General features: G+C 45.3%; 1 protein-coding gene across 1 annotated transcript in view; it reads right to left on the reverse strand.

The window, feature by feature from the left end:
* LOC311149177 (LIM domain transcription factor LMO4) overlaps positions 1-16,596 on the reverse strand; it is a gene marked incomplete at both ends in the record, with an annotated part of 52,309 nt that overhangs the window by 3,708 nt on the left and 32,005 nt on the right. The window contains 2 exons of the mRNA XM_084186257.1: positions 9,213-9,368; positions 10,347-10,443. Coding sequence (XP_084042383.1) covers positions 9,213-9,368; positions 10,347-10,443 — 253 coding nt within the window. The remainder of the gene's footprint in view (positions 1-9,212; positions 9,369-10,346; positions 10,444-16,596) is intronic.

The raw sequence follows: 16,596 nt of genomic DNA on the forward strand, positions 1-16,596 counted from the left end.
TTTTTTCTTGAGTTCCCAGTTGTCTTGAAAGCACTGAAGTCTGAGATTTCCCAGTTCCCGGTTGTTTTGAATGCAGCATCAGATTGTAACTATGCTACGTCAGGGTTGCCAGCTCAGACCCCCCTTTCCAGGGGTTTTATTTAGCGTATAAACTTCTCCTGTGTTTGCCCCCCCCATCCAAAGCAGAATACCTTTAATACAGTTAATGAAATGCTTGACTAAATACTATGTTTTAGAAGCTGTGTCAACAAGATACTTTTTCTGTGCAATATTTCTGCAACGGTTGCGCTGGTTGCATTTAAAAGAACCCCTGGGTTTGTGGTCTAGCCAAGTCTTTTGAGTCACCAGGAAGGTAGCTGTCGACTAATTTGTCATTTAGGGTAGGACATCTATTAAAGCTTATGACTGGTGGCTCTGAGAAGACATAGTAGCATATCACTTTGGATGATTCCCCAATTGTTTTTAATGATTATTTCTGTCAAGTTGTCCGGCCATTGTTCCTGTGTCTTTCAGGACCTGACTGCTATACCCCCTGCTCAATTCAGCAGATTTGACACAGTAGTCTGTTCCCTGATCACAAATTCTGCAGACTCTTTGGAATTGGCCATTTGGGGTGGAAACCGTCTCCATGAATGACATTCCCATCTGTAGGCTTCCTAAAGATTGATGTGTGCAAACAGCCTTTCTCATTTCTACTGATGTCAAGGTCAAAAAAATTAATGTTATCCTTGCTGTACTCCATAATTAGTTTGATGTTAGGGTCATAAGTACAATGGCGCCGGAGGGGACGGCTGCCGTTTTACGGACTCCTAACCAACTGTGCTATTTCGTGTGTTTTTTCGCATTGTTTGTAACTTATTTTGTACATAATGTTGCTGCTACCGTCTCTTATGACCGAAAAGAGCTTCTGGATTTCAGAACGGCGATTACTCACCTCAATGGCGATTACTCACACTCTCCGAACCAGTGACACAAGCCTACCAGACGAGCTAAATTACTTCTATGCTCGCTTTGAGGCAAGTAACACTGAAACATGCATGAGAGCATCAGCTGTTCCGGACGACTGTGTGATCACGCTCTCCGTAGCCGATGTGAGCAAGACCTTTAAACAGCTCAACATTCACAAGGCGGATTACCAGGACGTGTACTCAGAGCATGATCGGACCAACTGGCAAGTGTCTTCACTGACATTTTCAACCTCTCCCTTACCGAGTCTGTAATACCTACATGTTTCAAGCAGACCACCATAGTCCCTGTGCCCAAGAACACTAAAGTAACCTGCCTAAATGACTACCAACCCGTAGCACTCACGTCGATAGCCATGAAGTGCTTTGAAAGGCTGGTCATGGCTCACATCAACACCATCATCCCGGAAACCCTAGACCCTCTCCAATTCGCATACCGCCCCATCAGATCCACAGATGACACAATCTCAATCGCACTCCACAGTGCCCTTTCCCACCTGGACAAAAGGAACACTTATGGGAGAATGCTGTTCATTGACTACAGCTCAGCGTTCAACACCATAGTACCCACAAAGCTCATCACTAAGCTAAGGACCCTGGGACTAAACACCTCCCTCTGCAACTGGATTCTGGACTTCCTGAAGGGCCACCTACAGGTGGTAAGGGAACGCAACAACACATCTGCCACGCTGATCCTCAACACGGGGGCCCCTCAGGGGTGCATGCTTAGTCCCCTCCTGTACTCCGTGTTCACCCACGACTGCGTGGCCAAGCATGACTCCAACACCATCATTAAGTTTGGTGATGACACAATGGTGGTAGGCCTGATCACCGACAATGATGAGACAGCCTATAGGGAGGAGGTCAGAGACCTGGCAGTGGGGTGCCAGGATAACAAACTCTCCCTCAACGTGAGCAAGACAAAGGAGATGATCGTGGACTACAGGAAAAGGAGGGCCGAACACGCCCCCATTCACATCGATGGGGCTGTAATGGAGTGGATCGAGAGTTTCAAGTTCCTTGGTGTCCACATCACCAACAAACTATCATGGTCCAAACACACTAAGAAAGTCGTGAAATGGGCACGACAATGCCTTTTCCCCCTCAGGAGATTTGGCATGGGTCCCCAGTTCCTCAAAAAGTTATATAGCTGCACCATCGAGAGCATCCTGACCGGTTGCATCACCGCCTGGTATGGCAACTGCTCGGCATCCGACCGTAAGGCTCTACAGAGGGTAGTGCGTACAGCTCAGTACTATGTACTAGGCGGTGTCAGAGGAAGGCCCAAAAAATTGTCAAAGACTCTAGTCACCCAAGTCATAGACTGTTCTCTCTGCTACTGCACGGCAAGCGGTACCGAAGTCTAGGTCCAAAAGGCTCTTTAACACCTTCTACCCCCAAGTCATAAGACTGCTGAATAATTAATCAAATGGCTACCCAAACTATTTACATTGACCCCCCCACCCATTTGTTTTTAAACTGCTACTACTCACTGTTTATTATCTATGCATAGTCACTTTACCCCTACCTACATGTACAAATTACCTCGACTAACCTGTACCCCCGCACATTGACTCTGTACCTGTACCCCCTGTATATAGCCCCATTATTGTGATTATTATTATTATTATTAATAATTTTTTGTTACTTTAGTTTATTTAGTAAATATTTTCTTAAGTCTATTTCTTCAACTGCATTGTTGGTTAAGGGCTTGTAAGTAAGCATTTCACGGTAAGGTCTACACCTGTTGTATTCAGAGCATGTGACAAAAACAATTTGATATTACTTTATTTGATTTAATGCTGTTAAGGTATTGGTGGAAGGAAATAAGTTCATCTTCTGAGCCAGACCAGAACAGGCAAACATCATCAATATAGTGTCCCCACCATATAATCCTGTAAAAGAACTGGTTTTTAGAAGGATCCAAAATGAAGTAATTTCCAGTGTAGGAAGGGCTGTAGCAAGCTCCCATGGCACATCCTTTGACTTGTTTAAAGATACGGCCCTGGAAGACATATATGTTATTATTATTAAGAGCCCATTCATTCAGTGAGACAATTAATTATGTGGGAGGCATCTCAGTCTCAGGCCGAGTACTCAAGAAATGGTGCATTGCTGGTGGTGTATAGAGACTCCACATCCATTGTAACTAAAAATGAAGTGGTGCAAATGTTGTTCAGTTATTTAATTTTGTTCAACACATCTGTGGTGTCTTCAAGATAGGATGGGAGTGATGGCAGAAAAGGCTTAATAAGTAATCAATGTACTTGGAGATGGGTTCTGTCAGGCTTTCATTACCACTAATGCCTGGGGGGTTTTCAAGATTATTGTGGACTTTTGGAAGAAGATAATAAGAAGCCATACGTGGATTGAAAATAAATGTCAACTCATTATCTGAAATGTAGCCATTCTCCTTAGCTTCTGTGAGGATCCCTTTCAATTCAGGTTTGAGGTCCTCTGTAGGGTTGAAGGTAAGAGATTGGTAGAATTCAGCATTGTCTAATTGATGGTAGGCTTCTGTCACATATTTGTTCTTACCCCACACTACTGTAGTGCGACCTTTGTCTGCTTTTTAAACAACAATCTGTCCATTTCTGGACAAGGATTCAATTGCATTGTTCTCTGTCTTAGAAAGGATACGTCACATTTCGTTAGAGTCACTTTTACCCTTAAACAGATTCTCCACATCAAAATTCACCTTCTAGGCAAATGTGTTTAGTAAGGCATTCTGCGAAGTGGACTTGTGCTCAAAAGCAGTTTTTGAGGGCACAGAAACTGATGACCTGAAACACTGGTGTCTGTAGTTGGAAAGGTGTTCTGCTTGTACCAGGCCTTCAAATGTAGATTTCTGTGGAAACTAAATAGGTCAATCTTTGTGTAGAAATCATTAGTTGAGTATGTGGGGGCAAAGGACAGTCCTTTCAGACAAGACCCTTACAAAATCATCAGAAAGGTGTTCTCCCATCTCTCGATGCAGAAAAAGCTTTTGAGAGAATGGTCATTACTTTGTCGGTTTTGGAACATATTGGCTCCAATTTCATTAATATGATTAAAATACATTATGCCAATCCCTCAGTCATAGTAATAACAGGCAATTCCTTCTCTGTTCTGTTCAGACAAGGCGATCCCATCTCACCTCTGCTATTTTTATTGTCTATGGAGCCCCTGGCCCAGGCAATTCAACAATCGAAATTAATTCTACAGATGACGTTATCTCATTAAAAAAATGCATCTCAAACGCTTTGAAGTTCATAGACAAATTCAGCTCCATCTCAAGTTATAAAATAAATCTAACCAAATCTGCCCTACTGCCTCTCAAGACCCCGTTGGAGGACTCCATCTATACTTATGGAATCCCGATCGTTTCTCATTTTTAATATTTGGGAATAGATATACAGTATTTCCTTCCTTGGATAAAACCATTGCCAGAAATTTTTACAGATAGTTAGTCCCCTGTAGCACAGTTGGTAGAGCATGGCGCTTGCAACGCCAGGGTTGTGAGTTCGTTTCCCACGGGGGGCCAGTGTGTAAAATGTATGCACTCACTAACTGTAAGTCGCTCTGGATAAGAACGTCTGCTAAATGACGTAAATGTAAAGCTCAAATCAATTCAACCTGACCTCAGTAGATGGACTAACATCCTAGTTGCTTTAACCGGCAGAATATCTATATTTAAATGCTTCTCTTGTCTCCCCCTTCTGGCTATGGGATAAAATCCATAGTGCATTTTCTAAATTTATATGACAAGGTAAGTGATCCCGAATAAAATTAACAAACTTACAAAGAGGGAAAGATGTAGGAGCACTATCCGTACCAATCTTTAAATTGTATTTCCAGGCACTAGCATTTCAAACCATCCTAAATTGGTTTAGACATGGTTATTCTGCCCCCTTGCTGACTATAGAGAGAAATATGGCATCTCATATTGCCCTGGAAGAGGTGGTGTTCACTGATATATCCCTTAAACAATGTAAGCTACGCTTTGCTCCTATTATTGCTCACACAATCTCTACCTGGCGCAAAATTTTACATCAATGTAACTGGGAAACAAAATGGCATGCCCATACTCCAATATTTCCCAATAATGCCTTGCGATTTGGAGGGCGGTCTTTTGCATCCCCCCAATGGTCCAAATGACAAGCAAGCCTAGTTGCTAGGGGGGTGGGAGGGGGTGGAAAACATTATTTCCAGGTGGGGCGTGGGAGGTGGGTGGTTGGAGGGATTTTTTTTTTGATTTTTTTTTTATTGTTATTTTTTGGCTTTGTGTTGTGATCATGGTGATCAATGCTTTGTATTTGTGTACCTTTTGTAAATTATTATTATTATTTTTGAGTGGCAGCCCATGGGTGGAATACGAGCTAAAAATTTTCAATTATATGAATTTCTGTATTGTGAATGTAGCCCCCACAACAAGAAAATAAAAAAATGAATAAAGATTCAGTCAGGCCAATGGACAGTCAGAGCGATTTATATACACATTAGATGGGACCGCTATTTGTTCTTATTTTTTACGCTGTGTTTTGGAACATTTCTCTGATTCTACAGTGTGTTGTGCTGTTGAAACTGCTGGAAGAGTTACAACGACTGTGATTACTGTAATTGTGTTTTGCAAAACTAAAGAGGAGGACGAGGAGAGCTTCTAGCACTGCAACCCATTAGGAAACGTTGCAATGCACTTGAGTGCATTCCAATACGGGAAAATAATATAAATAATCCACATCCAATAAAGTGCCTCCTCAGCAAGATCATTTTAAGCATTTCATTTTAAGGAGATTCAAGGAGATTACACAAACTCTCTTTAAACAATGTAGCTGGTGTGTGTGTGTGTGTGTGTGTGTGTGTGTGCGTATGTGTTAATAATTCTCTCTCCTCTACTATAATTAAAAACACCGGAGCCAATATTCAGATTGAATTTTAGCATGAATGATTCAGCTGTTTTCACTAGAATTGATGTTTGTGCATAAATAATATTTATTGCACCCTGCGTGGTGAGAGAGCCATGTCAGTGGAGGGGTGAGAGTGAGGCTTAAACAGACATTTAAAATTAAGCTAGATAATGCAAAGGCTTTCAATTTGAATGTGAGGTGCTCTTAGTGCTGATTTGTAAAAGTTACGAAGCCCTACAAGGCCTCGTGATGGAGTGAGAGGGGAGGAATGAAGGGAGGAGAAGAGGGCTTAATGGAGTTCTCTCTCTCTCATCTCCTCCATTCTCTCTCTCTCTCTTGCAGCACCCCTCAAGGTGAAATACATGCTCCTAGTCCCAACAATATCACTCCTTTTTCAGTATGACTCAGATGTACTCAGAGCACAACTCCTCCCTCTACTGAACAAACATGCATGCACACACACACAAACAAACACCCCTACTATCTCATCAGAGACAGACAGATGAAGCACTATTAACGTAGTGTTATGAGAGTCCAGGCAACCATATGATCACCCACTGGCATGGCAGACAGAGGGAGTGAATAAACTAATGTTATACTAATGTTTATTATATAACATTAAACTAATGTTATTATGTGTGTGTGGTGCAGTGGAGTAAATGAGTGGTCTGATCGACAGTGATTGGCTTCAGCTGGAGGGGAGATACAATCCTTAACCAGGACGAGCGTAAAATAGCCAAACAGGAACTTTAGTAACACTTCTTATAAACATCCTCTTCATAATGCATTCTAATTGCATTTATAAGCACCTATGTCATGGCTTATAATGCATTATGAAGGGGGAATTATTCATAGGAAGTGTCACAGGAACTTTTTCCTCATCATCCGCTTCCTATTTGCTTTTACTTATTTCTTTCATTTGATTGTCTGTTGCGATTTTAAATGCACTTTGACTAAAGGTTGATTTGATTTGATCCACAAACAGCATCATATGTGTAATATGGTATAATGCTTTATATTGTTATAAGTATGTATAAGCGTGGACCCTGCCTTCACATCTCAGGCCTGGTACTAACTGTAATAACTCAATGCAGTCCGACTGCCACTCATCATGACTGAAAAGTCAAATGTGCTCCAACCACGAATGATGGAAAAATCTATCGCCCTGTCCAACATTTTTTATAATCTTTGGTCAATAAGATGTATTATCTATTGCAGTGCTGCTTGCAGTAAAGAGTCAATTAATCAATCTTGTCAATACATAATCATCACTATACAAAACGTTGCGAGAGAAATTAAGGGTGTGTTGTTGTTTTTTGTAGCTACCTGCAACCACGCCCCTTGTTGACTGGTGTTAGGCTTGCTTAGACGTTGTCTCACTTCAAGTTACAAATCCGCTTCTGACTGAATGAAATCACTATTTTCCTCTGGCCCTAGATCCGAGATCTACAGGTATTCAGCACACACTGGAAAACAGTGGTTATTGTTTCTGAATAGTCTATGTAGATACTATACTGTATGTAACTAGTTACAGTGCATTCGGAAAGTATTCAGAACCCTTGACTTTTTCCACATTTTGTTAAGTTACAGCCTTGTTCTAAAATGGATTAAATTGATTTTGTCCTCATCAATCTACACACAATACCCCATAATGACAAAGCAAAAACAGGTTTGTTAGACATTTTAAAAAACAAAACAAAACAAAAACTGAAATATCACATTTACATAAGTATTCAGACCTTTTACTCAGTACTATGTTGAAGCACCTTTGGCAACAATTACAGCCTTGAGTTTTCTTGGGTATGACGCTACAAGCATGGCACACCTGAATTTGGCGAGTTCTCCCATTCTTCTCTGCAGATCCTCTCAAGCTCTGTCAGGTTGGATGGGGAGCTTCGCTGCACAGCTATTTTCAGGTCTCTTCAGTGATGTTCGATCGGGTTCAAGTCCGGGCTCTGGCTGGGCCACTCAAGAACATTCAGAGACTTGTCCCGAAGCCACTCCTGCGTTGTCTTGGCTGTGTGCTTAGGGTCATTGTCCTGTTGGAAGGTGAACCTTCGCTCCAGTCTGAGGTCCTGTGCGCTCTGGAGCAGGTTTTCATCAAAATCAAATCAAATCAAATTGTATTTGCCATATGCGCCCGAATACAACAGGTGTAGACCTTACAGTGAAATGCTTACTTACAAGCCCTTAACCAACAATGCAGTTTTAAGAAAAATCAAGGATCTCTCTGTACTTAACTCCATTCATCTTTCCCTTGATCCTGACTTGTCTCCCAGTCCCTGCCGCTGAAAAACATCCCCACAGCATGATGCTGCCACCACCAAGCTTCACCGTAGGGATGGTGCCAGGTTTCCTCCAGACGTGACACTTGGCATTCAGGCTCTCATGGTCTGAGAGTCCTTTAGGTGCCTTTTGGCAAACCCCAAGTGGGCTGTCAGGTGCGTTTTACTGAGGAGTGGCTTCTGTCTGGCCACTCTACCATAAAGGTCTTCACTGTCAACTGTGGAACCTTATATAGACAGGTGTGTGCCTTTCCAAATCATGTCCAATCAATTGAATTTACCACAAGTGGACTCCAATCAAGTTGTAGAAACATCTCAAGGATGATCAATGGAAACTGGATGCACCTGAGCTCAATTTCGAATCTCATAGCAAAGGGTCTGAATCCTTATGTAAATAAGGTATTTAATGTTTTATTTTTTTATACATTTGCAAAGATTTCTAAAAACCTGTTTTCGCTTTGTCATTATGGGGTATGGTGTGTAGATTAATGAGTTTTTATTTTATTTTTTATCCATTTTAGAATAAGGTTGTAATGTAACAAAATGTGGAAAAAGGGAAGGGGACTGAATAATTTACGAATGCACTGTACATACAGTTGTTCTTTTCATTTGTATCTTTATTTCCCATCTCAATCTAAATGTCTATCTAAAGATGCTGAGTTTTATTCTGTTTCAATCAAAAATCATTAAGAAGGCTACAACCTCAAGCGGTCAAGCTAAACAAGTTGTCATTAATTAGCTGACAAACAGAAAGTTTTGTTAGATATGTTTCAAGCCTGACGAAGACCTTCAGGTCAAAACGTTGTACTCAATAAACTGCGGAAACATTCAACAGTGATCTATCTTTGTTTCTCTCAGGTTTCAGGAGTGACAGGTGTCTCTCCAGTTTGAGAACCATTGGCCTACAACCTCCAGTGCTCAAGCTAGAAACACAGATGTCGTTCATTAGCTGATAGAGAGTTAGTTTAGGTAGGTTTCAAGCCTGACGAAGACCTTCAATAAGTGCATTCAACTGTGTGCCAGTATTGTTATTTTTCATTTCTATTTCATTGACAAGTGTCTCCTTCAGTACATACCTTCTGGTCGGGCAGTAGTGGGTTCGTCTGCAGTGAACTCAAATGCCCATTGATGAGTGCTGTGGGTCTGTCGTGTTCACAGAACAGACTGCCGTTGATATAGTGGAACCTGTCGCCTGGGACCAGCCGGTTCCGACAGGTAGAACACGTGAAACACTGTGGGGGAACAAAGAGAGAGAGAGAACATGAATACACTGTGGGAGAGAGAGAGAGAGAGAGAGAGAGAGAGAGAGAGAGAGAGAGAGAGAGAGAGAGAGAGAGAGAGAGAGAGAGAGAGAGAGAGAGAGAGAGAGAGAGAGAGAGAGAGAGAGAGAGAGAGAGAGAGATAGATAAATAGAGAGAGAGAGAGAGAGAGAGGTGAAAACACTGGGACATAGACACGCTCACACACACAAAAGCACACACTAAGACGTCAGACGAGAAAACAACCACACCGACAACAAAATGTACAAGTGAAAGTTATTATGGTAAAGCTCATTTCACTTTTTATCCAAATTACCCATAAATAAGTCATTATGTGGTGTTTAATTAATAAAGGTTGTCTTGCGCAACACTATCAAAACAAGACTATGTGCTAAACAGCTCCTAAAGTGTTGTAAACAAATCCTTAAAAGCTTTCATAACATGTAACCTAGCACACAAATTATTCACCTAGTAAAATTAATTATACAGTTATAAATAAGCCCTAAAGTTAGCTATTACCAAGTAATTAGAACTATGTTTATTGCTTAAAGTGCTAATGCTGATATTGTGTATCTTTTACTGGTGTGATTTCTAACAGGACATTATGTGAGGTCAGGGTCGTTTTCATTAGGTACCAAACGGAAGAAAACGGTCAGAAACAAGGAGGGACTACCTATGATTTATCCAATAAGAAATTATACTTTACAACTTTGTGCATGCCCTAATGAACAGGACCCTGGTTAGGTGGTCCTCTGTAGCTCAGCTGGTAGAGCACGGCGCTTGTAACGCCAAGGTAGTGGGTTCGATCCCCGGGACCACCCATACACAAAAACAATATATAATAATGTATGCACGCATGACTGTAAGTCGCTTTGGATAAAAGCATCTGCTAAATGGCATAGTATTATTATTTGAGGAAGTTAAAGGTCAGAGGTTAGAGAAAGGGCTCACCTTGAGATGGTACACCTGGCCTTGTGCCCTCATGACCAGTTCACTGGCGGGAATGGACTGACCACAAGCACTGCACGCCCCACTGTTCCCAAATAACCTATAGGAGAAGAGAATAAATACATTAGAAATGCATATAGAAATATAACCATTAACATCAACTGTACTATTCAAATCCGTATTACTCCATGCATAGATCTAAGGCCTACTGTAGTTGGTGGGGAAAAGAAGGAGTGTACAATTTCCATATGAAATGCAATACTTTCATTTAGCACTGTAATCTGTTGGAGAGATACTACAAAGAGCATATTATCAATATACAGAGTACAATGTTGCAATAAAATATTTGTGACCATGTTTTCCTGTGGGTATTGATATTTATCCCCACTATGAAATTATCAAAAAACGGACTTTGCTTTAAATGACTTCAATCCCAAGCTTATGGAAATGGCAATGATGCCCACACACACAACAAAATTGATATTTTTGATATGAGGGGAATATAAAATCATAGCAATACCAGGAAACCAAATGAAACTGGTAGTCTGCCTGCCTGCCTGCTCTCCAAAAGCTTCTAGCGACTGAACTACGTATTACCTTTCACTGCAAATTGTTTTGCTACCTAATAATAACTAGGAACATAAGAAATCAGGGCCTAAGAGGATTTGATTGTACATCTAGGCGGAGACATAGTGCTTTTGCCATTAGGACTCGGGTAGAATGCTCTGTCAGTAGTGCGGTTTCCATTAGAAACCTGTAGCTACTGGGGTGATATATAACGTACATGGGTTAACCTTTTCAATCATGGTGTCAACACTTTAGATTTGCTTCTGCTCACCTCTTTCGTCCCTAAACTTCTCTCTCCCATTTTCCTTTTTTTTCTCTCTCTCCCTCTCACTCTCCCTCTCTTGCCTCTTGATAATGAAATGCTTGCTCCAGCTTTCCGTCTATCAGCCTTCTGAATCCACAATTAAGATTACTTCATCTCGCCGAGCAACAAACTGAATTAAATTTCGATTTCAGCGGAAAGTAATTTACTGGGATCTGGCCCTATTTGTCATCATATCTCACAAGGGTGTTTGCTCTACCACTGCACTTTTCCTATGCAATCAAATAAGACCAGAGCATCTGACTTGCTCGGGAGAGGGGAGGAGAGGGAGAGAGAGGAGGGAGAGAGGAGAGGAGAGGAGAGGAGAGGAGAGGAGAGGAGAGGAGAGGAGAGGAGAGGAGAGGAGAGGAGAGGAGAGGAGAGGAGAGGAGAGGAGGAAAGAGAGAGGAATAGAGGGAAATGGTTACCATTGGTGAAGACAAAGATGTTCGGCCTAAACTGCAGATGAGGAATAAAGAAAATAAATGTGTTTGTTTTTTCTAAACACATTTTTTCGTGTGGCTCAGTTGGTAAAGCATGGTGCTTGCAGCGCCAGGGTTATGGGTTCCATTCCCACGGGGGACCAGTATGAAATAGTATGTACTCACTACTGTAAGTCGCTCTGGATAAGAGCATCTGCTAAATTACTAAAATGTAAAGAAGTAGCCTGAAATAATATTGTTTATAAGGAATATTCTTAGCAAGGGAACCGTTTTAATACAGGTGTATAGCAAACCTTGTCACGATCGTCTGAAGGATTGGACCAATGCGCAGCGTTGCGAGTGAACATGATGACTTTATTAATCCAAAGAAACCACGAAAAACAACAAAAGACGATACGTGAAGTTCTATACTGAAACACACTAACAACAACACAGAAACAATAACCCACAAAACAAAGGTGAAAACACACAGAATATATATGGCTCCCAATCAGAGATAACGAGCCGACAGCTGACACTCGTTACCTCCGATTGGGAGTCATCGACCAATCACCACATGACACAAACAAAATGAAACTCACCCATACCACACACCACCAAATGAAATACACCCAAACACAAGAAAATGAACAACCCTGGCTCAATATAAACGTCCATAGAGCCAGAGTGTTACAGTACCCCCCCCTAAAGGTGCGAACTCCGGGCGCACCAACATCAGGACTAGGGGAGGGTCTGGGTGGGCGTCTGTCCATGGTGGCGGCTCTGGCCCCGGTCGTGATCCCCACCCCACCACAGTCACAACCTGCTTTGGTAGCCTCCTCCCAATGACCACCCTCCACCTAACCCCACCTGGACTAAGGGGCAACCCCGGACTAAGGGGCAGCATCGGCCTAAGGGGCAGCACCGGGATAAGGGGCAGCACCGGGATAAGGGGCAGCACCGGGACAAGGGGCAGCACCGGACTACGGGGCAGTACCGGACTAAAGGGCAGTACAGAACTAAGGGGCAGCCCCGGGCTAAGGGGCAGTACCGGACTACGGGGCAGCACCGGGCTAAGGGGCGGCACCGGACTCAGGGGCAGCACCGGACTAAGGGGCAGCACCGGGCTAAAGGGCAGCACCGGACTAAGGGGCAGCACCGGACTAAGGGGCAGTACCGGACTACGGGGAAGCACCGGGCTAAGGGGCGGCACCGGACTCAGGGGCAGCACCGGACTAAGGGGCAGTACCAGGCTGAATGGCGGATCCCGGCTGGTCGGCTCTGTCGGATCCCGGCTGGACGGCTCTGGCGGATCCCGGCTGGACGGCTCTGGCGGATCCCGGCTGGACGGCTCTGGCGGATCCCGGCTGGACGGCTCTGGCGGATCCCGGCTGGACGGCTCTGGCGGATCCCGGCTGGACGGCTCTGGCGGATCCCGGTTGGACGGCTCTGGCGGATCCCGGCTGGACGGCTCTGGCGGATCCCGGCTGGACGGCTCTGGCGGATCCCGGCGGGACGGCTCTGGCGGATCCAGGCTGGACGGCTCTGGCGGATCCCGGCGGGACGGCTCTGGCGGATCCAGGCTGGACGGCTCTGGCGGATCCTGGCTGGACGGCTCTGGCGGACCCTGGCTGGACGGCTCTGGCGGATCCTGGCTGGACGGCTCTGGCGGATCCTTGCTGGACGGCTCTGGCGGATCCTGGCTGGACGGCTCTGGCGGATCCTGGCTAGACGGCTCTGGCGGATCCTGGCTGGACGGCTCTGGCGGATCCTGGCTGGACGGCTCTGGCGGATCCTGGCTGGACGGCTCTGGCGGATCCTGGCGGGACGGCTCTGGCGGATCCAGGCGGGACGGCTCTGGCAGATCCTGGCGGGACGGCTCTGGCGGATCCAGGCTGGACGGCTCTGGCGGATCCTGGCTGGACGGCTCTGGCGGATCCTGGCTGGACGGCTCTGGCGGATCCTGGCTGGACGGCTCTGGCGGATCCTGGCTGGACGGCTCTGGCGGATCCTGGCTGGACGGCTCTGGCGGATACTGGCTGGCTGACGGATCTGGCTGCTCATGGCTGGCTGACGGATCTGGCTGCTCATGGCTGGCTGACGGATCTGGCTGCTCATGGCTGGCTGACGGATCTGGCTGCTCATGGCTGGCTGACGGATCTGGCTGCTCATGGCTGGCTGACGGACCTGGCTGCTCATGGCGGGCTGACGGATCTGGCTGCTCATGGCTGGCTGACGGATCTGGCTGCTCATGGCTGGCTGACGGATCTGGCTGCTCATGGCTGGCTGACGGATCTGGCTGCTCATGGCTGGCTGACGGGTCTGGCTGCTCATGGCTGGCTGACGGGTCTGGCTGCTCATGGCTGGCTGACGGATCTAGCTGCTCATGGCTGGCTGACGGATCTGGCTGCTCATGGCTGGCTGACGGATCTGGCTGCTCATGGCTGGCTGACGGATCTGGCTGCTCATGGCTGGCTGACGGATCTGGCTGCTCATGGCTGGCTGACGGATCTGGCTGCTCATGGCTGGCTGACGGATCTGGCTGCTCATGGCTGGCTGACGGATCTGGCTGCTCATAGCTGGCTGATGGTGCTGGCTGGGAGACTGGCGGTGGAGGCGGACCCCAGCCTCGGATTGCAGTCAACATCTCCAGCAGGGCGGCTCCCATCTGCAGGAGCTGCTCTTCCTGGTCCCGAACCCGAGCTTCCAGTCTAGTATGGGCTGCGTCGGCTCCTGCTGATTCCATAGCAGATGTATGATTCTGTCTGGCGGAAGGCTCTAGCGGCTCCTGTCTGGCGGAAGGCTCTGAAGGCTCATGGCAGACGGACGGCTTTGCAGGCTCAGTACAGACGGGCGGCTTAAGCAGCGCTTGGCAAACGGGCAGTTCAGACGCCATAGGGCCGACGGGCAGTTCAGGCGCCGTTGGGCAGACGGCAGACTCTGGCCGACTGGTAACGCACCCCGTAGGATTCGTGCGTGGAGCAGGAACAGGCCGGGCTGGGCTGGCGACGCGCACCTTATCCCTGGTGCGAGTGGCCGGAACAGGCCGGGCCGGGCTGGCGACGCACATCGTGGACCTGGTGCGTGGAGTAGGAACAGACCGGTCCGTACCGGGAACACCCACCACTGGCCTTAACTGGGGATCAAGAACGGACCGGACCAGACTGGGAACACACTTCAGTCTCTCATGCCGTGCCACAACAACTTCCCTCCCTCTACTCGCCAATGGCTCCCGTAATCCGATAGCCTTTTCTCCAGCTCTACCTGTGGCAGCCTCCTGCTGCCCAGCTGCCCAAGCCATGTGCCCCCCCCAAAAAATTTCTTGGGGTTGCCTCTCTTCCACGGGCTTCCAGCCTCGCCTTCGCGCTGCCTCCTCGTACCACCTCCTCTCGGCTTTGGCTGCCTCCAGCTCTTCACGAGGGAGGCGATATTCTCCCGGTTGTGCCCAAGGATCCTTTCCGTCCAATAACTCTTCCCATGTCCAGACCTTAGGAGGCGTCCATAACTCCTGTGTAGGTAGGTCCTGTTGCCGCTTGTTACGCTGCTTGGTCCTTTTGTGGTGGGTTATTCTGTCACGATCGTCTGAAGGATTGGACCAATGCGCAGCGTTGCGAGTGAACATGATGACTTTATTAATCCAAAGAAACCACGAAAAACAACAAAAGACGATACGTGAAGTTCTATACTGAAACACACTAACAACAACACAGAAACAATAACCCACAAAACAAAGGTGAAAACACACAGAATATATATGGCTCCCAATCAGAGATAACGAGCCGACAGCTGACACTCGTTACCTCCGATTGGGAGTCATCGACCAATCACCACATGACACAAACAAAATGAAACTCACCCATACCACACACCACCAAATGAAATACACCCAAACACAAGAAAATGAACAACCCTGGCTCAATATAAACGTCCATAGAGCCAGAGTGTTACAAACCTATTGCCTACAAACAAACATTTGAGTGGACAAATAACACACAAGTAATGTAAGAGTAGCTTGGTCTCATACCTGTTTCAGCTGTCCCCTCTCTGACTGACTTTAGTCTGTGAAGTTGTTGTTAAATGTATTGACATGGAGTGACAGAGAGTTCATTGTAAAGTGAGCCGCTAAAATTGCTTTCAATAGGAAGCTAAAGAAACAAATTTGGTCTTTGCATCAATTGGAAGTGCTCAATCAAAACTCCAAAAACGAATTAGCTGGAAGACTGTTGTAACAACACTTCTGCCATTTCAGAGCCTTAGCTGGGGTAGACACGGTGTGTGTCTTGAGAGAGGTGAGGGAGATTAATGTTTTTGTTTTAACACTACAGAGAAGCACAATAGGACTGTCCCCGACCAAAAAAAATCTTGGTTGACTGAAAGTCGTCTGTTCTTTTGACCAATCGATTGGTCAATATTTTTAAACACATATTTTTTCATATATAGACACCCTATGTGTTTTAATAAAATCAACTATATGCATTGAGCTTGTCTGACACATTAAGCTTACTGTTTGATGAAATAAGACACAAATGCCTCAAGAGGGAGCCAGAGATCCCACTCCTACTGGCTTTCGTAGATTCTGCCATTACTCCTCTGAAGTTGCCGGTAATAGGCTACACGAGGAGTCGGCAACCTTTCTCATGTGGAATACCAATTTATCTTACAATTTCTACCGATCTGCGTGCCAGTTATGGTTTTCATATGCACATTTTTGTGCAACAGTTTAAGTTCATTTATAATAACGTCTTCATATCTCAAAATCATTGTCATGTGGTTAATCAAAATTCTATCCAAATCTAAATGAAAATTATACAAACCTAAAAAGTAACTTCTATTGCCATTGCCAACTACGTAAAAATTGCCTACATAAAGCCAAAAAATAAAAACATTACAGCCTGCAGGTAGCAAATATCCTGATAAAAATAAATATCCTATAAATCACATTGGCTACACATGGTTTGTCTGC

This window comes from Coregonus lavaretus (genome assembly GCF_964263955.1).
Source record: "Coregonus lavaretus genome assembly, chromosome: 21".
Classification (NCBI taxonomy): Eukaryota; Metazoa; Chordata; class Actinopteri; order Salmoniformes; family Salmonidae; genus Coregonus; species Coregonus lavaretus.